At 48.9% G+C, this 20,512-nt stretch overlaps 1 protein-coding gene across 3 annotated transcripts in view; it reads left to right on the plus strand.

The window, feature by feature from the left end:
- Adcyap1r1 (ADCYAP receptor type I) overlaps positions 1 to 18,784 on the plus strand; it is a 49,422-nt gene extending 30,638 nt beyond the window's left edge. Inside the window, exons 13-17 of one of the 3 annotated variants that reach the window (XM_031381995.1) lie at positions 2,122 to 2,213; positions 8,499 to 8,579; positions 11,445 to 11,574; positions 12,951 to 12,992; positions 14,369 to 18,784. In XM_031381995.1, the coding sequence (XP_031237855.1) occupies positions 2,122 to 2,213; positions 8,499 to 8,579; positions 11,445 to 11,574; positions 12,951 to 12,992; positions 14,369 to 14,557 (534 nt within the window). In that variant the 3' untranslated portion in view covers positions 14,558 to 18,784. Of the gene's footprint in view, positions 1 to 2,121; positions 2,214 to 8,495; positions 8,580 to 11,444; positions 11,575 to 12,950; positions 12,993 to 14,368 lie in introns of all 3 variants that reach the window. The other 2 variants (XM_031381994.1, XM_031381996.1) reach the window with 2 other exon arrangements.
- Positions 18,785 to 20,512: the final 1,728 nt, after the last annotated feature.

Here is a 20,512-nt window from a genome sequence, read left to right on the forward strand (position 1 = left end):
GATATATTCATCTGGCTTTGTGCTTGTGTGGCTTTGGGATAGATCACTAGGAATAAGATTCTGAGACCCTGACTGTGTGCGCTTACTGTTCACTTGGCTATGGGTAGGGCGCGAGAGGCTCACCTCCCGTGCTCCCTGTGATGCTGTGCTGATGCCTTTATCACTAATCACTTGCCAGTCTCTCAGAGATGATGGAGCCTGTTGTTTTCCCTGACATAATAAGGAATAGCAGACCATTTCCTTGTATTCTTAGGGTGAGATCTCTGTGGGCATGATGTGCCTGCTCTTTCCACGTACCGCCCGCCAACTTCTATTTGTTAACGTTTTGCTTAAAGGTTTTTCACTGTTTCCCATGTATATTAAACGTCTCTGTGGGCTTATTTTGCATTCCTGCATGGCTTTTGTTTTGTTTTGTCTTTTGAAACAAGGTCATACTACATAGCCAAGGCTAGCCTTAGACTCATGATCTTCCTTTTCTTGCCCCCTTCTTTGTCTGTTTTTTCCCGTGTGTGTGTGTGTGTGTGTGTGTGTGTGTGTGTGTGTGTGTCTGTGTGTGTGTAGGTCAGAGACCAATCTCTAGTGTTATTCTTCAGAATTCTGCCCATTTGGATTTTTTTGAGGGGAGGGGAAGGGTTTCTCACTGACTTGGAATCTAGTCCAGGCTCTGCCTGTCTCTGCCTCTTCAGCCCTGGGATTACTAGTACAAGCAGCCATACCTATCTCTTCCCCATTTCTTAACCTGAGTCACCAGGAATCACACTCAGTCCTTACCCCTGTAAGGCTTCACTGGCCCAGCTATCCCGATGTCCCCTCTTTGTTTGGTTTTTGAAGTCTGGTCTTTGAGACGTTGTGTATGCTCTGAAACAATCCCATGTCAGGGGAGCCGCCTTGCCTTCACAGGTTCATCAGATGATGTGGGCCTGGTGCTTCGCACTGCACAGACTTGGCGACGGTTACGTCCTGCTGACGCCACTGCTCTTCTTCCTTTGCGCCTCGTTGGTTGTTTAGAGGCCGGCTTTTCTTCGTGGAAGCTGATCCTGTTCTTGCTCAGTTTAGTTTTCTGGTTTTCGTCAATGGTCTCTCGTGATTTGAAATAGCCTGTTTATCTCCTGTCTTGTCCTCTTCCTTATCCCTAGATATTTAATTGTGCTTTCTTCTTGGCAATATTTGCGGAGTTAATTCCAGCACTGATTAGACAGCCAGCAGAAGCAGAAACAAGCATGGCAGGGCAGGGGTGTGTTTCGTTGTTCTAACTGATCTGGGAAACAAAGAAAAGAGCAAACAGGAACTTTTCTGATCAAGCCTGCTATGGCTTCCAGTTTCTTTCTCGTGACTTTTTACCTGCACCAATTTCCCTCTTACACTCAACTCAAAGATCATTCTCCGACTTTCGGTTGCTGAGTTGTTCTCAGTAGCTGTTATTGTTTTTAAAGAATCGTGTTGTTCTTTTTTTGAGGGCGACTTTGGCTCTGGCCCAGAGATGTCGCTGTGCCATGCAGCCTTCTTGTGATGCTTCCTTCGCATTTATTTACAGCCCTCCCTCCTCCTTTCTCAGCAGCCCTCCCTCCTCCTTTCTCAGTGCACACGCAGCTTCCCACTTTGTTTGGGAAAGCATCTGTCCCTGATGGCACACGCTGCTGTTGCTGTTCCCAGGCAGCCCTCTCATTAGGAATGCTGTGGTGGCTTCCCTGTATCCCACGACTCTGAACACGAACTTTCTCTCCCCACCTCTACACCACTTCTTTATGTCTGAGACAAGGGCCTGCTATATATCTAAGGATTCCCTGGAATGCCCGATCCTCCTGCTTTGGCCTTGCAAGCCCTGGGATTACAGACCTGCATCAGCACCACCAGGCTGAGCTTGGAGTCACCTGTGTGTCACCTCTTTTCCATCACCTTTTTTTCTTTCTGTTTCAGACAATGCTCGCCTCCTGGCTTACTCTCCGTGCCCTCCGTTTCCAGGTTTCTGTGTAGAATTCTTTTCTTGGATGTTTTCCTTCATTTGAATGACTCAGTGAGAGTGGGAGAAGTCTGCAAAGGAACTTGCCTGGCTGGAGAGGGTCCTGTGAGGGAGTACCAGGCTGGGTGGAGATTTGAGTCTGCCTTTCTTTCGCTCCTCAGGTTAATTTTGTGCTTTTCATCGGCATCATCATCATCCTTGTACAGAAGCTGCAATCCCCAGACATGGGAGGCAACGAGTCCAGCATCTACTTGTAAGTATGTCATGTGGATATGGGGCTGCCACAGCTATTTCCGACCACATGGCCTGCACTCAGGTCACAGGCAGGACAAAGCTTGAACTTTGCTGGCAGGTTGACCTAGCATGGGCAACTGCAAGATTTCTTCCTGATTAAAGTGCCTGTGAATTACAACTGCCCTCCCAGATCTGAGCCAACGTAGAGCACCTCAGCTCTGTGGGCATTGCATGGAAAGGGAAAGAGAGAGAAAGATAGACAGAACCTCTATGATGGAAGGAAAATCAGTGGAGAGCCCCAGATTCCCTGGGGTAGCTGAAGGCCTTGGGTATTTGGAAGCTGGCTTTCCTTTGGGGATGCTGATTCTGTGGGAAGATGAGCAGATTGGAGGCATGGCTGTGACAGGCCACACCCCCTCGTCCACTGGGCAGAAGCTTCTAAGTGCCTGGCAGTCAGCAGGGGGACTTTCTCCTTGGTCATATAGTGCATGGGGATCCTCGTTCCTATACCTTGCCTCAGAACAGCTCTGTCTACCTCTATATTTGTCTGGTTTTCTGCCTCAACCCCTTTTGTCCCTATCGGGAATATTAGCTCTGTGATTGCTACTGAGTGCAAGGCTTCTGCTGCGCTTACAGACATTTGTGCTCCAAGAACTAGCTTTTCAGTTGCTACCTTAAAAACACATGACTGCCTCAATCCTAGCTCTGTCCCATCCTGAAGTCTCACAGAGCTTCTGCTGCCTCACCGTTGGGGTTCAGGAATGGGCTCTGGGGTGTGGAGACACTTCTCCACACTGATGCCAAAGAGAAAGGTTCTGTGAGGTGGATCGGAAGGGTATAGTAGTGGCCACGGGTAGCTGAGAGGAGCTATGGGACTCTCACAGCATTGCTGGGGTCTTCCTTAGAGACCCAGCCTGAGGCTTACAACCTTCATGGCTTCCCTGAGAAAAATGAGGAGGGGGGGCATAGATAGTGAAGCAGAGGGCTGTACTAGCCATTCTCTCAGGGAGAGAATGAGTTCTGCAAAGAGACTGAGTGTCAAATCCTTCTCAAGGCTCCTTTGAAGGGGAGTGGAACTGCCTTTGGTCCATCAGTTGGTCTAGACTGCGGGGTACCACCTTTTCTCATATGTCGGTGGTTAGCCCAGGGCTTTTATTATAAAGCATATGTTCTTTGCCTCTGCAATAATGGCACAACAATGAAAAAGGACAACAGTGTGGTTATTTTGCTGGCTGCCCTCGTGTTTTTGCTATTTATTTATTTATTTATTTATTTATTTATTTATTTATTTTGCCAACCCTTTATTTGTCAAACCTTTGTCATCTTTTTTCATGTTTTGCCAGGTATTTATTTATTTATGTATTTATGCACTTATTTATTAGTTTAACCAACCCTTACTTGTCTATATCTGTGATGTAATAGGAAGTTATCCTTTGATAGAAGCCATGACTTCTTGGTAGGGCAATGGTTCTGTTGTTCCTCGCCCTGCACTGGCTAGATAACTTTGTCCCAGAGAGTCACAAAACAGGCCCCTTGCTTCCCTCTCCCGCCTCCCTGTCCAGTGTAGGAAAATGAAGTCACGCCTTCATGTCTGGCCTCAGTTTCTCTTGCTTGCCTGTGAGCTGACTCCCCTACTGACTGTTACCTCTTGCAACTGGGACTGGTGAGAAGCTAAGTTAGCCTCATTCTGTCCCGAGCACTGCCAACCTTCCTCAGTTTCCTCTCCTTCCTGGTAGGATTTGGGTCTTCTAAGGCCTCTGAGCCATCTTCTTTGGGCTGAATGGGAAGATTCCTCCTGCTTCTCCCTACTTGGCCTATGTAGAGACATGCATGGGAGCTCAGCCTTAGTGAATAAGGATGCTCTGGGAAGTCTGATCGCACATTTGCCATCTCAAATGCCCTTTGCCAGACAGCAACAACCATTCTTGACCTGGTGGGGAAGAACAGTGGGCCTTCCTAATGCATAGATAAGAGCCACTTGTGATTAGCACGTGGTTTATATTTATGTTTATATTTGATGTTTTCCAGAACTCTGAAGAAGCAGCTAGTTGGCTTACTTCTTTAATGTAAAAACTATACAGGCTTAGCCAGGGCTCTTTGGTAGAGAAAATTAAACCTATGATAGTCTTGAGTCCCAAAGATTACAAACTCAGGTGGATAATGTCTGTAATTTAGGGAAAGGCTAAGGCAGGGCCAGGGATCAGCTTGTTCTTGTTGGGTTTAGCTATATGTCTGGTGTCACCAGGGTCAAGGAGACCATGTTGGTTCTGGTGACAAAGTCTCTGAGAGCTGCAGAGCATGTAAAAACACTTGCACACAGTTGATGCTCGAAGACAATACAGTGCCATGGCAAGCTGGGCAAGCCATCACCAAATCCAAGCCTCTTTCACAGCAGAGGACACTAGTGTCCCATGAAGCTTGGTAAACCCTGCATGAAGGAGCTAGGCTGTGGCCATAGCACAGGCAGTGGGTACCTGGGCTGGCTTGTGTTGTCCTTCCCTCATAGGCTCTAGGTGTCCTTCCATACAGAAGTACTCCACTCCAAGGGCTTTAGGGGAGCTGGCTCTAAGGGGAGGCTCCTGCACTGGGGAAGAGGGGGAACCTGGGGTGGGCAGGGCTTGGTGGGAGATTTCAGGGCTGTGCCTGGGGCCCCACATGTATGTATTCTGCTGTAAAGCCCCTCCTGGTCTGCCCACAATAGCTCTCCGGTTTTTTCCTCTGTTTCCAGAACAAATTTAAGACTGAGAGTCCCCAAGAAAGCCCGAGAGGACCCCCTGCCTGTGCCCTCAGACCAGCATTCACCCCCTTTCCTGTAGGTTGGTTCCAGCCATTCAGGTGCTAAGGGTTTGTTTACTGTCAACCAATGTGCTCCTGGCTCAGCCTTGAAGGACCTGCTGGATGTGGGGCCTTGGAGGGTGGGGGAGACTGGGCCTGCATTAGAGTCAGCAGGGGCTCAGATTAGGGCTGTGCAAGCATTCAGTTCTGGGCTGAGCAGGGTTAGCTTGTTTTGGCCTGAAGTTAGCCACAGCTCCCTGTCTCTGGAGAGAGGAGGCGAATGAGGTTTTCTGGAAGACACGGAGAGACCAAGGAGTGGCTTAGGCCTGTCATGGAGCAGCTTGGCTTTGTTATTATTGTCCATGACCTGTGGGCATTGGAATTTACCTCCTAGGTCTGAGGTAGGGAGGGGAAACCTATGTATAACCTCCTTAGGGATTCCTCCATCTCCTCCTTGGACAGGTTCTGTGGTGCAAGGCATACTTTCAATTAGGATGTCCACCAAGGGGCTTTGCCTACAGGTCTTCTCCCTGCCTTCTAGTCCCTGAACCCCACAATGCCCACCCTGTTAAGGAACATCTGCCTTCAGAGTTCTGTCAGGGGTGATTTAGGGAATTTGTTATCCCCAAAAAAACCCTGGAAAAGAAAACTGCTCACTAAGTCAGCAGCCACAAAAACTTGAGCCTGGTGTGGACCCCCTCTGGGAACCCAGGCTCATTCTGCTTTCGTTCCGGAGGAGGAAATGGTGTTGAGCCATACTCCAGAAGGGATGCTATTTCTGAGAAATGCTTCCTGCTGACTGGACAGAGTTCTGAAGGTGCAGGTGAGTGTAGTTAGCATCAGGAAGCCACCATGTTCTATAGCCTGCCAAGGAAGCAGTATTACATGAATTCCTAGGGTCCAAGGTAGAGAAGATGGGAATGCTCTCTGCACAGGGCATGGGCAGGTGTCTGTCTACTCTCCTACTGGGGCTGCCATCCAGGAAGCTCTTCATATAAAAGGCTCTGTAGAAATTGTATGCCAAATCACCAGGGATAGACGTGAGAGCTGAGACCCTGGCATAGATAGCCTTGACCTTCCTACAGATGAAGAGAAGCCATCTCAGAGTGGGGCCTGGAAGCCTAGGCTCCCTGACCTGCAGATGGTGCTCTGCACCAGCTGCTAGCCAAATTCCCACAGGCCAACAACTCCCACTGACCACCAGGTCTCTGGGTCTCCTGTGCTTCCTTAGACTCAGGGTGGGCCTCCAGGTTGACCAATGTGAATCTTTAGATGAGACCTTGCTCTCTTCTTGCTCAGTTGTCCTGGGAGTTCCACCTTTCCCACGCTCCAGGTCAGCTCTTCTGCCACAGCACATCCTGTTGCTTTTCAGCGAGTCTCTTTGTAAGTCACTGCAGGCCAGGGGCAGGGTCTTGGAAGAGGGCCTCTTCCTCTCTTTCTCTGGAGATAGTCTCCCCTGAGATCCCTCTGGGTGTCACCCTTGCTTTTGTTGCTCTTTTATATGACCTTCCTGTCCCACCCCAGTGAACTTGTCATTAAACTGTCCTTTTGCTATTTTCAAGACAATTTAAAGGAAAATCAGAAGGGCCTATTCTTACTATAAGATGTCATGGATTTCCCCGAAGGGAGGAACATAGGAAGTGTTGGGGGAAAAGGGAGAAGTCTTAGGGGAGAAAGGCTCAAGCTTGGAATTCAAGGTGGTGCCAGTTGAGCAATAGATATGTGGATGTGCAGTGACTCAGACTGGCCCTGGCTCTGGTGTCTGCCTCAGCCAAGGTTGAAGGGTTGTTGGCCATTTGGTCTGGGCAAGAGAGATGATAGGGAAAGGATAGCTGGTGTTCTGCTGTGCCCAGAGATCCCCCCTCTACACACACACACACACACACACACACAGAGCAATCCCTTGTCATTCATTGAGGACCTACAAGATCCATGAATACCTTGCAATAGGGCTTCCCCTGTATGGTACATTCCCAGGCTGTGGTTGAAATGCAGCTTCTGAGCTGGCAGGTCAGTAGGCCGGGGAGGCAGTATAGTCTGTTTCTGAGATGTGATCAAGTACTGTTCCTGCTGCTGGTCTAGGGACCACTTGAGTAGCAAGGTATCGAATAACACCTACAAAATGGGCCCCCAGCACCCACCAGCTTATAGGTGATATGAAATGAAAAATGCCATTTATTGAATGAGCACCACGGGCCTGTAGGGGAACAGCCTGCTGGGCGGGCTGGAGTTTGTTTGCCTCATCTGGAAATTAGCAATACATGCTTTTGCCTCAGCAGAATAACACATCCCCAGACTCTAGTTGCCTTTAGATCCACTCTCCGCTGGAGTCACAGTGCAGGTCTTTGGATGCCAAGGACCTAACTGCGCCTGCGTACTTGTCTCCCTTGGCATCTAATCCATCTACGCCTGATTATGCATTCACCAGGCAGTATGAGGTGCCTTAGTTATCTCCACTTGGAGATTACTTATTATCTAAGGTGACTTGACTCGATCTCTGGTAGGGACACTAGTGTCCCTGGGTTATGCCAGCTCAAGCATGAGCAGGACCAGAAAGAATCAGCAGAAGCAGCAGAAGGAGTGTGTCTAGATGCCTGTGACTGAAGGCAGCAGGATGCACAGGCAGCCTGGCCTCTGGGCTGCCTCCTCAAGGCAATGTGTGTCCTCAGGCTTTTGCTCTTCAGCCCTGTCCATATGCCTGGATGGAGCAGTCTAGCTGAGCACTGTCCTGTGGAGCTCTGCAAATGACCTGTTTCTGTGGCCAGCATCATCACCACTAGCCATATGTGACCAGTAAGCCCTGATACTGTGACTAGAATGATGGAGAAAGTAGAGTTTTCTTTCCATTGGATTTTGATTAATTTTCATTTGAATAGCCATCTAGGATAGTGGCTACCTTAATAGTAAATAGAGATCTAGGCTAATGAACAGTCCATTATTCCTGGCTTGCCCTTGCTCTTCTGTGTGTGCCTACACTGAGAGCAGGTGGGGGTGAGGCGAGGGGAGATAGTCAGAACACTCATGGTGATTCTTGCTATCAAGCCCAGAACTCTATCTCCTCATGCCAACCATGTGTGAGGTTTATAGCATGAGTGTCCAGTTATTCATCTTACTGGGTGACCTTGGCAAAGCCACGCTCTAAGTCTGGGGCTGATACCAGAGATGACCTCTGGCTTCCTGTCTGAATCCTACCTCAGGCTTTATCTCCTGAACATGTCTACCTCTTAATACTACTTGCCTATTAACGGCCCCAGTGTGTGTGTGTGTGTGTGTGTGTGTGTGTGTGTGTGTGTTACCACCATGCACACACATCTATATTTATAGACATATGTTCCCTTGTCCAAAGCTGACTGTTTTATTCCTTGGCTTCTCCATCCTCCTCTGGGTGACTTCCTTAGCTTGTCTCCATCCCCTCACTTCTCCGCCCTCCCTGCGCCCTGTGAATTAAGTCTCCCCAAGTCCTACTGCAGTTTCTTCATTGCCCAATGTCCCCAGCTGACAGAAGTGCTAATCTTGTCACACCCAGCAGCTGCGTGCAGAAATGCTACTGCAAGCCACAGCGGGCTCAGCAGCACTCTTGCAAGATGTCAGAACTATCCACCATTACTCTGTAAGTGTGTGTGGCCGTGGCTGTGGCCGGGTGTCCTGGAGGGGTGGGGTATATTTGCATGTTGCTGTTGCTGCCACTGTCTTGTGCTTATGTTCTGCTGGGCTGGAGGAGTGTTGGAGAGCTACCCTGAGCCTCCCAGCCTACCCTATTCCTGGCTGTTGCATGTTGATATTTGTCTTGTGAGGTTTCTGCAGTTCTTGTGGGTGGTGCTGGAGGGCATGCGGGTATTGGAGCTGTGGCATTGCAGAAACATCTTGACTTGGCAGTTACTGATGCCTACCTCAACCCGGTCAGCAGTTAGTGGCTGCTGACAGAAGTGTGCCCTTCCTCAGGCCCCCACTGCTCTGGGCTTTAGTCTTGGTAGCTACAAAACTAAAAGCTCAGAGCTGGGATGAGCTCACCATGTGCTGAGCACCTTGTGTGCAACTTAGCTAAAGCTCAGTTTCCACAGGGCTCCTATTAGGTGACTCCTTATAATGTCTCCATTCTGTAGATGAGAAACTGGAGCTTGATGAGGAAGAGCAAGTCATGTGACTGGGGAGGCAAGGACAGGAACCTAGAACAACCTACGATTCACACCTTAGGTCACCTATGACACCCACAGAGTAGGAAGTGTGGCCTTCCTGGAACCCCACTGAAATAGTTTCGGTGGCTCTGATCTTTTTGGGACTTTAGGACTCCTCTTCCTCTTTATGGTTCTTTGGGATAGGAGGGCAGAGGTAGAGGCAGTGTCATGGTCTGTCTCTGGGTTAGTCACAGTTCAAGGCTTATCCCCTCAGAGGTCCACAGATCCCACACACTGGGTTCATGAATCTTCCTCATCTATCACCACTCCCTGTCTGCCAATGGCCCCTGAGATATCCCTGGCTGTCATCTCTGCCTATACCAGAGCAGCATCAGACCTGTGAGAAGGCAGATACTGCTCTTGGGCTACACCCTGGGAAACCCTCTCTATTTAGATTCACATCTGTCTTGTGGCTGGAAAGGGTCTGGCACTGTCCCTGAATCCAAGAAATCTAATACCACTATGAACATTGGAGAGGCTTGGCATTACCCAGGTTCTGTTTTACTTTGCTGGAGCAAGAATCTGGAATGGGTCCACTGTCGAGGGGAAGCAGGGAGACTCACTTGCTTCAGGGCCTAACAGGACCCCCATGCATGTACTTTTTCTAGGCACCTCTTTCAGCTCTTCCAACCTCTATTCTATCTCCAGACACACTCTGCTGCTTTCTGGTGCCACATCCTGGGCACTGAGAGGCAAGCAGGAGCTGATGCCAGGAAAATGTTGAGTTTTAAGGATTCTAGCTTATGTGCCTGTTGCTCTTTCATAGAACAGGTATTTCCAGTGTTGACTATGGGCCTGAAAGTATTTGCTGTGAGACTTAACTGATAAAAGGGGCCTTTTTCAGGGCCACTAAGTATGGACAGCAACAAAGGCAGACTGCTAGGAACCCACGTGGGCTCATTGCAGAGACTCACTCAGATCCTATTGGCCCTGCCCTGGTGTAGGGACCCTCAGTGACTATAGAATGTGCTGCCTTTGAGCAAGGAGGGGTCTGTGAAGGGATTGTAGGCTTTCTCCCTTCTGAGCTGAACTTGCTAAAGGTCACCTCAAGCTCATTTTCCTCCTCTCCTCCCCAACCCCTGCTCTCCATTCCTCTTTCCCCTCCTTCTTGTCTTCCCTCCAATAAAAGATAGGACATCAAGGTAGGACACCAAGGGCCTTATACAGAAGGTAGTGATTTGGATCTTCTAGAAGTCTGGATTCCAGCATTCAATGGAGATGAATGGAAAGATTCGGAGTGGGAGATGAGGGGCGTATGGTAGACTTGCTCCCAGTCAGATGGTTACCCGTGTGTGTGTGTGCACGTATATATATATATACACACACACACAATGTGTGTGGACACACATTGAGTCCACATCTGAGGGCTCAATTGTGACAAGATGTGGTGAAGCCGATGGTCCCAGGGGGCTGTGCACAGGTGAGGGAAAAACATCTAGGCAGGAGAGCTAGGCCCTTTGGGTGAGGTTACAGAGGGCCAGTGTTCTGGGAAGGGTAGAAGTGGGGCCCTATTCTGGGAAGCCCCTGTAATAATTTACTCCCTCTGGAACAGTTTTCCCAGCCCATCTGTACCTGATATCCTCACTGTGGACTTCTGCCCCTGTACTGTTATACAGGATCCTACTCTACTCTTGGCTCTACCCCAATAGCTGAGAGCAGGAGAGGATCCCAGAAGAACTGATGGGCTTTCTTGCTGTCCCATTCTCAGGGTGGACATCCTTCCCATCCATTGACTCAGTTTCTGGGGCAGCAGCTCTCTCTTGTGCAGGCAGAATTTCTGCTCAGTCATCAAGTCCCTCCTTGAAACTCTCCCAAGTTCTTCTTTGGCCTACCTAAGGACCCTCCCTCCTGGTCATCAGCAATACACCAAATGTCCTTAGCAATACCCAGACATGGAAGAGTCCTATTCCCAGGGGTCTTAGGAGAGTTATTTTTGAGTTCATGTTGCTTCCTTCTGAGACAGGATAGGTTTGCTTTGGCTCAAGACTCTGGAATCCTATCCTGAGTTTTCCTTTGACTTTACACATCACTCAAGGGAGTTCTATAAATAGAACATTTTCAATGGTCCTGCAGGATACCAGCTAGGTACCCTGCAGACTGGGAAGGCCCCCATAGAGCATCCTAGGAACCTTGGGCACTAATTGGCTCTCTCGCTTCCAGCCCCCCTGCAGTAGTAAAGGATGCCAAGCAGTCTGTGAAGAGGAGCACTGGAGGGTAGCTAGGGCCGACGACAGGCCCTCTGCCCTCCATGCTCCCAAGCCCTGCAGTCCCCAGAACAGATGTTTGCTCTTTCCTGACAGACGGCTGGCCCGCTCCACCCTGCTGCTCATCCCACTCTTTGGAATCCACTACACAGTATTTGCCTTCTCTCCAGAGAACGTCAGCAAGAGGGAAAGACTTGTGTTTGAGCTTGGGCTGGGCTCCTTCCAGGTAGGCATACAGAGGGCATAGTTTGTTGAAAGCTAAGCCCTGACTTCTGACCTGCTGTAACCTTATGAACCCTGACTTCTAAACTAAGGGTTTCTCTGTGGCATGAGTACTAGAGCAGATGTCCTAGTACTATAGTACTAGACCTATAGCCCTGTCTGCTGCTGTAAGAAGATGTAATGAAGTCTGCCTGTCACTGGGCCCGGGGATCCTGATCCAGGACTCCTGAGTGACTTGAGATGAAACCCTAAAGCCCAGGCATTAGGATTCTGTGCTGCATCCACATCCTAACTTCAGCCACATACTCCAGCAACATGAGGACTGGAGTTCTGTCTTGTCCACCTTGGCACAGAGGATCCAGATTTAGGGCCATACATATGGAAGTGAATGGGCTGGAGATGCCTGGGTAGATCCTTAAATGAATGGATACACGGGTGCAGGGCAAGAGGAGGACCAGAACAACAAGGGAGCACATAAGAAGGAAAGAGTAGGTAGCTACAAGCAAGCGTGTGCTTCACAGCTAGGAACTGAATGAAACAGTTGTATTGGGTTGTAAAGGGGCATGTCCTTGCACTTGTTTAAATTAGCACTTGAGCTTGATTGTCAGAAATACTGTGTGCAATTGACTTGGATTTTAACTCAAAGCTGTTTTCCTGGATTCACATTCTTACTCTGATGAGACCGAGAGTCTTAGAGATGAAGTTCTGACCTAGAAATTACAATCCAAGGCTGTCACCTTTATGTTTACTGGCATATTCTAACCATTGTTCTTCTGGCATTTTTTAAATGACAGCCCAAGGCACTGAGGTGCCACAGACCTGGTTTTTGGCATTCAGAAAAAAAGGTTGCTTCCTTTGGTGTAGAAGAGCTAGATTCATATGCTGTCAAGTACTTACCACACATACTTTGCTTTACTGTGTTGTGTATGGAAGCAGCTTGCCAAGGGAGGGCAGAGGAGGGAGTAGTGATGGATAACGGTGACATATGTCTGTTTTGTTTTGAACAAGTCCTGCTCTCAGGAGCCTGCACACTAGTGGCTTCCTCTAGAAAGGGCAAGTAGTTTCCATAAGAAATGGGATGAAAGTAGCCTTTGGTGATAGCAAGTGTTTGTCTAAGTGACTATGAGTTCTGAGATGAGGTGTTTATCAGTGGGAACTGCTCTATTAGCCATTTGGCTTCAAGGAAGTGCCTTGTCTTAGTGGAGCAAGGCATCCTCAGCCTTACTTAGAGCCTTGGGCAGATGTACCTGTCTAGACTGCGGTGTTTTCTTCTTTCTGGTATGTTTTCCAGTGCTATTCCTCCCACATGTCCACAGTGTGTCTGGGGGTGGGAGGGGCCTCTTGCTGGTCGGCTTATGGTTGTTTGTGTTCTCTCCCCAGGGCTTTGTGGTGGCTGTCCTTTACTGCTTCCTGAATGGGGAGGTAAGACCCAGTTTGGCCACCTTTCTCAGCAGTACGGGTGGGGTTCGTTGGGGAGAGTCTGGGAACAGATTTGTTGGATGGGATCTTCCAGGCTGCCAGTACTGAGGATAGGGAGTGAGTGGCTTAGCTGTTAGTGTCATATGCTGCCAACATCTCCTGGCATCTCCCACCGCTTCCGGAATGACTCCACTTCTGCCGATTAAGACTACAACTGTAGAGAGTAGATCGAGTACAGACATAGTGAAGCACCATATCTGCTGAGAACACAACTCCAGGGCACATCTTCTCCAAAACGCACATCTTAGTGGGTAGGAGTGAGTTCCTGTAGGTCATCAGACTGTGATGGGCCATGCTGCTAAGCCACAGTAAGCCAACCTGTCTATCTATCCCTGCTAGAACAGAGCCTATGAGAATTAGGAAGTGAGCCTAAGGAGAAACCTGGAACCTTCCAGAGGTGTTTCATTTCCAGAGCTTTCTTTAGGGATTCCCCCTCTCCAGCCTGTTGGGGTAATGTTCTGGAGCAGAGCCCAAAATTAGAGGTGCCGGGGAAGTGATGGGGACTGGCTCAATGGAGAGGAGCATTTACCTTGAGGATCTTGTCAAATCTTGGCTCAGCAGGCTCTTCCTCTATTTGCATCTAAGACTCAGGACAGCTAACATCCATGATCAGAAGGTTAAGCTATAGTGAAGATCAGGATATAACAGACCAGATCAAGAGAGACCAGAGAGAGCCTTGCTTAAAAATCCTAGGGGAGCCAAGCTGTGGGGCAGCTGGGTAGGAGTTTGCCAAGGGAGTGGAAGCACGAAGTGGGGAAAATGGGCACGGGTGTTGCTTCTAGTCATGTGGCTTGTGTACTGCATAAAGGTTTTGGCTGTAGTGACATATGGGGGCTGAGACTTTCTTGGTATGGCCGCCATTTACTATATGGAGAGCTACATGGGAGGTTTGCCAAGAGGCATGGCCTCCTATATAACTCTTAGTCCCAGAAGGCTTCTCATCTTGAGAGCATCCAAAGCTATGAAGTTCTAGGTCTTCTCCAGAGATGTTGATATCACCATTCATGGGCTTTGGGCACCTGGGAGAGTTCAAGCTGTCTGAGTAAATTTTACATGCATCCCACAGTGGTAAACAAGAGTGAGGATCTTTATTTAATCCATATGCTTCGAGAAGTTGCTAGGAAAGATTTCTTGACAATTCTAAACAACTGGTCTCTGAGAGGCCCAATCAGCAGGAACTTTGACAAGACAAGTCCTGGACAAAGCTGCAGGATACAGCTGGGAGTGGGAGGTGGGAGGCAGTTGTGATGACAGCTGGTAAAGCACCAGGCCAGGTCATAGAAGATACTGGGAAGCCACGTGCATGTTGCTCATTGCAGGTACAGGCAGAGATTAAGAGGAAATGGAGGAGCTGGAAGGTGAACCGTTACTTCACTATGGACTTCAAGCACCGGCATCCATCGCTGGCCAGCAGTGGAGTGAATGGGGGGACCCAGCTGTCTATCCTGAGCAAGAGCAGCTCCCAGCTCCGCATGTCCAGCCTCCCTGCTGACAACTTGGCCACCTGAGCCCTGTCTCCCTTCTTCTTCTGCACAGGCTGGGGCTGCGGGCCGGTGCCTGAGCATGTTTGTGCCTCTCCCCTCTCCTTGGGCAGGCCCTGGGTAGGAAGCTGGGCTCCTCCCCAAAGGGGAAGAGAGAGATAGGGTATAGGCTGATATTGCTCCTCCTGTTTGGGTCCCACCTATTGTGGTCCACTGAAACCAATTTGACATGTAAATACACCTCAAATTTGGAAAGTTGCCCCATGTACCCCCCCACCCCCGTCCCAACCCATGCCCCTGCTCAGCTCTGCCAGGCCCCAGCTCTACCTACTGTGTCAAGGCCAGCCTCAGTGATGGCCTGATCCCAGGTACGAGGCCTTGTGAACTGAGTTTGAAACATGCTTGCTTTGGAGAGGCTGGGGTAGTGACCACCCCAGCAGCCTTTCAGTGAATTGACTTTGGATGTGGACCCTTCTCAGCCTGTATCAAGCACTACAGTTGGCCAGGGATGCAGCTCAGTGTCCTGAGCATCCTTTGGAGCAGGTCAGCCTGAGGCTCCTTTTTGCTTACATCTAAGTTGTCCAGGTGCTCAGCTCCTGTGTGCCTGGATGATAGGAGGGCTCTAGGGCTCTTCAGTCAAAGACTTACATTGAGGTGGGGTGAGGGTCAGAGAATGTTCTGGTGCTTTTCATTTGCTCTAAGAGCTGAGAGCCAGAAATGCAGATTCAATTGGGAAGAAGATGAGATATCTGAAGAGCCCACCAGGTCCATGACTGTGTCCCTGACTTATGACTGTATCATGTGGTGGCTTTATTTCTACACTTCTTACCCACAATGGATGGTCTGAAGAAGCTGTTCTCCAGCCACAACAACCACAGAAAGCTCCTCCCTCTTCCCTCTCTGTTTTCCTATAAATCAAAGCCATGTCTAGAATGGACCAGCCACCTTGCAGTAAAATCAATGAGTTCTGAAGCAACCTTCAATTTTCATGAGCCAAGTCCTGGGTCCAGGACTCCCCACAGCCCCACGTCTACTGATAAGGAATCCTACATGCCACCCCCAGCCTGGACTCAATTACTAAACTCAGATTTGTCTGCAAGACTTCCTCCATGTACCCTTGACATTTGAATCACTCGTGGGGCCTCTTAGGGTGTTTGGAGGTGATACTGTATCTATCATGTGCATGGGCGGAAGCTGCTGGTGGAGGGAGTGGTAGCTCTCTAGTGCCCATCCTAGCTCTCCAGCTGCAAGTTGCACAGCCATAACCTAAGACTTTAAAATAAGGCCACACCCAGATTTGGGAAGGTAGAGGGGAAAAAAGTAGTGCCATGGGGTCACGTGGCCCAGCTCATTCCATGTAGATGCCTGTTCTTGTTCCTGCCTCTGTGGACTCGTTCATGATTGTGCTCTGGACTGCATGGGGAGTGTAGAATGCTGCCTTGCTTGCTGTTGTATTAAGTAGAAGGAGTTCTAGGAGATTTGAGACAGTGCTTCTGGAGGAGCCATTGGAAAGACTGGAGAAGATTCTAATTGATAGGATTTAGAGATGTGCTCTGGGTTCTTGACCAGTGAAGTACGGTCTTGGGTCTTTGGCAAAGTTGGAAAGAGAAAGGGCCTCCTTGTTCTTTCCCAGAAACATTTAGTGGCTTGGACCAGCCACTGAGTATACATTGACTCTCTTTTCCCCTGCACCTTATCTCTACCCCCACATCCCCTCCTTTTCAGCTAAACAAAAATTAGTTGATCCCCTTGTACTTTTGGGCCCTTCTAGGGAGCCTGAGCTGTTCAGAGAAAGCCTTGGTTCAGGATTCCAGCTGGGTTCATGACTGTGAATACCATGTGCCCTGTGCTGGGCCCCAACTTCCTTGTTTATGAAATGAGGTGGTTTCTAGTGCTTTTCCAAGTTCTGCATTAGTTAAAAACTAAGGCAGGTAAACAGATGTCTCCTTGTGAAGATCATCTAAGGTGTGTGTGTGTGCATGTACACGTGTGTATTGAGGGGAATGACGTTCTGTCTATTTTCCCATTTGGATGCCCATGGCATCCAGAGCAGAGGGAAGAGCAGGGGGAAGCTCAGGCCATGGACATTTGAATGGGGCCTCAGGCATGATGTGCAGAACCAGCCTTCTATGTCAGCAGGGACAGGTTGCCTGTGGTATGGTGCACCCCTTGGGCTGTGAACCCCATTTGCTTGCCATCACTCCCACCAGTGGGTCTGCTTCACTGTGGAAGGAGAAACTGTGACTTTCTGGTTGCATTATTGCAAAACAGCAAAAAACTAGATAACCTGAGCCCCGCTGCTTCCTGAGCCCCAGGCCTGTGTCCTCCCAGAACTCCCAGGTTTCCATTGCTTTGATTTTCTGTCTGAAGGAATCTTGTGTTAGTCTTGTGAGCAGATGCACCTGAAGGAACCTGCATGTTCCGTGAGGGTCCGGCTTTCAGGCCGCTGGCAGTGAAGGGACAGCACAAGGCTGGCTAAAGTCCTTCCCCTTTGACCCTCTTACACAGTGCAAGCAATAAGACTTACTGATTTGTGTGTATCCCAGTGTGCCTCTGGGTTCTGTCTAAATACCAACCATCTTCTCTTGGAATGGGCTCTAGGCAAAGCTTGAAGTAATATAGCCTGGACCCAGAAAAGGGAAAATGCTAAGAAAATCCTGTCTGGTAGGTGAAAAGGGCTTCATTGATTTGGAAACTTGGAGGCAGGAACATAGCAGATTTCGGGGGCACCCAGCCAGTGGAAAATCATTCCCAGGAAGTCGGGGCTTGTTCTATGAAACCTTAAAGGCCAAATGGACCATCCCATTTTGGGGATGAGGGCATCCCTGTCCTTATCTCCTGTCATAGCTGTCCAACTACAGGGTAAGAAGCAAGGGTCAGGAGAGAAGATAGTCCTCAGAACATGGGATTCTATATCAGGAATCCTTAGGAAGCCAGAGGGATTTAAAGGTGCTGCAGTTTCGAGCCTCAGTATGCACCATGCCTAAGATCTGACTACTCTCGGTGTACAGTGAGGAGGTCCTCCCTGACATGCTCAGCATATCTCAGTAACTCCTTTTCTAACCCTGGGACGGGGCTTGGTCAGGGCCGGGTGGTGGAATTAACCCTGCACCTGTTGCCCAGTACCAGGGCCTCTGCTGTTTGGTCTGTACCCTCTTCCTTGGAGGGAAAGCTGCAAGAGACTCTCTTTTCAATTTCTTTAATACCCTTTGCCCCCTACCAAGAGAAAAGAGCAAGTCCCCTGACACTGCAAATTTCACTTGAGCCTAGGGAGCTAGGAAACCAGGTGGGCCTATCCTGTTTTCCAATTGCACTGCATTGAATGGTAGTGGTATTGCACAGCCCTGCATGTGAGCCAGATGTAACACTCCAAGCATCTGTGGAATACAATGCACCTTTTGCAGGAGTGGTTGTACCTGCAGAAAGTCCAGGAGTCCACAGTACAGTGCAGGAGAAGCAACAGAGATGGCCTGGTATAAGGATACCTACTAGCAAACTTGGCCCTCCAAGTTCTGGGACTCCATACTTCCCTACCCTCAATCTCTGCTCTGCAATGAGGTGGCTGTGGTTACAGCATCACCTACCCTCTAGCTAGGGATGAGGTAGAGGTGAAATGCTCCCTGTGAGTTTACAAGCTCTGAAAACAACACCGTCGTGGGCTCATTCTTAGAGTGAAGACCCTGAAAGGTATCTCCCTTTACAGCCTGTCTACTGCTTTGAGCCCTTTTGGGTTAACTCATTTGTAAAACCACCAGCATGAGCGTGAGGATGAGGCCACAGGGCTCTGGTGGACATCAAATCCCAGCTTTACCGTCATCACTGTTCAGTTTGCTTGGAAGGTAAGGAGGAGGAGAACTCTGCTATGAGCAACTCTGTGCTCTCTGCCTAGGAATCCTTCAATGGTATGGGACACTCCTCAAGTGAGCCAAATGCCCATTCTTCTTCCCTTCCCTAAACTCTGGGTCCTGTGCTATGTCTGTACTCAGCCATGTGTGTTTTGTCTGCTGTCTGTGTTCTGAGGCTTAGCATCTGTCAGGGCTGGGGTGGTTCAGCCCTTGGTACTCCAGATGTGAGTTCCAGGCTCCCTCATGGGAACTGGACCAGTCTGGGTTTAATCTCCCACAATAAAGATAAACCCCATGGACCTCACTGCTACTGCTGCCTCCATTAACGCTGTGCTCACACCTTGTCTGGGATTTTAAGAATGTCAAACTGCTGTAGAGGACTCAATAAATGTCTTATCGTTTTTCTTGGTGCCTGTAAATTGCTGGAATTGGGGGGGGGGGGGGTGTGAGGGGAAAGAGGCAGGAGGGGAGGCGACTCCCCCCAGCTCTGATTATCCTACAGTTATATAGTCTGCAAGGCCTTATGGCCTTTTAGATTCTGGAAGAGTGGCATGAGGAGAGGGTTGGGATTGCTGAAGATGGAGGAGGGAAAGAAAGGAGGCCTTGGCCTTGACAGGCCATTCACACCATGTGTGAAGCTTGGTTCACTTGGGTGTCTGAAAATGGAAGTGGCTTACCCGAACGTCTTTGATGTTTCACAGACTTCTTGTCATTTGGTGGGAGGAGCCCGCAGATTCTGAAAGGTTGCCTGCAGGGAGTGTTTCAGCTCAGCCCAGGTGTGCCCTTGGCTGTCAGTGTTTCTGAGAGTGAGAGCCACCCCTCTCCCTGTCACACAACAGGATTGTGTGTGGATGGAGTCCAAGTAGCTCTCCTTCACTTGAGGGACTAGTGACTGTAGAACTTTCTAGCTCATGATGTTAGTAATAGTTTAATTGCCAACAAAAGAATGTCAGGAAAAATCAACAGAATCCATGTCAGGGTGAAGAAACAAGGTGAGTTACCCAAAGCCACATGCCATGCCAGCAAACTGATGACCAGGTTGTTGGCACAGCAGCTGTCACCATCCCAACTGATGAGTCTGCTGTGCTGGAGTATTGACATTGCAGTTGTCACTGCCTCTGAAGTCCATTGATTGAGACATTTTGCCAGCAAAGCATCCCACATGTAGCATCCTGCCTCTGATTGTGCCTTTCTTGTCAAAGCCAAGTCTGTTAGCTTTGCACTGCGCTATTCTACCTGTGGGCATGGCGCTTTACTGGCTTCATCTGAAAGCAGACCATGGTTACAAATCTGGGGATTTTAAAATCATTCCCAAAGTATTAAGAAGGCCTGAGAATAAAAAATACTGGCCACAATGAGCTGGAAGTCTACAGTCATTACAGAGCTAACTCTGCCAGCTATTGGACCACTCTGAAGTGACGCCAGTGAGATAAGTTGAAAGACAACAGATGTCAACCTTCCACTTGGATAGGCGTTAGAGGCTCTTTCCCCAGTGTCTAGGAGGCTAGCTAGCTCTGCATTTTGAGGCTGCATCTGCCCTTTTCTTCTTTTGGGAGATTGATACACTATGTTCCTTGACTCAATCTTAAAGATAATCTCTCAGTGAGTCAGTCTGCTGGCTGGTCTCTCAGAAGACTTTCCTAGAGCTGTGGTCATTAGAAATCAGGACAAATGGAGGCTCCATATTTCATTCTTAGAGGTCATACTCAAGAAGGAAAGCTGAAGAGCCAAGCACAGGTTGGAAATACTGAGTTCCATATTAAGGTGGAATTTCCTGGCAAAATGTAGTCCATGGGAATTAAGTATCTTTGTCCCTAACACTAAGGACTATTTCAGCCTTTTTTTCCTATGTCTTACAGAAGTCCTGAACTCTAGTTTTTCCTAGGTAACTCCTGGTTATTCTTTGGTAACAAGTGAAATTCCTTTTAGGCATCCAAGGTTCTCAATCTTTGGTTGAAGCAGAGCCATCCTATGTTGCTGGGACGACCTGCACAGTTTCTGATGCAGCATGGCTCTCTTAGTTTGGTTTTTATTGCTGTGAAGAGACGCTATGACCATGGCAACTCTTATAAAGACAGACATTTAATTGGAGGTGATCTATAGTTTCAGAGCTTCAGTCCATTATTGTCATGGTGGG

This window comes from Mastomys coucha, unplaced genomic scaffold, assembly GCF_008632895.1.
Source record: "Mastomys coucha isolate ucsf_1 unplaced genomic scaffold, UCSF_Mcou_1 pScaffold20, whole genome shotgun sequence".
Classification (NCBI taxonomy): Eukaryota; Metazoa; Chordata; class Mammalia; order Rodentia; family Muridae; genus Mastomys; species Mastomys coucha.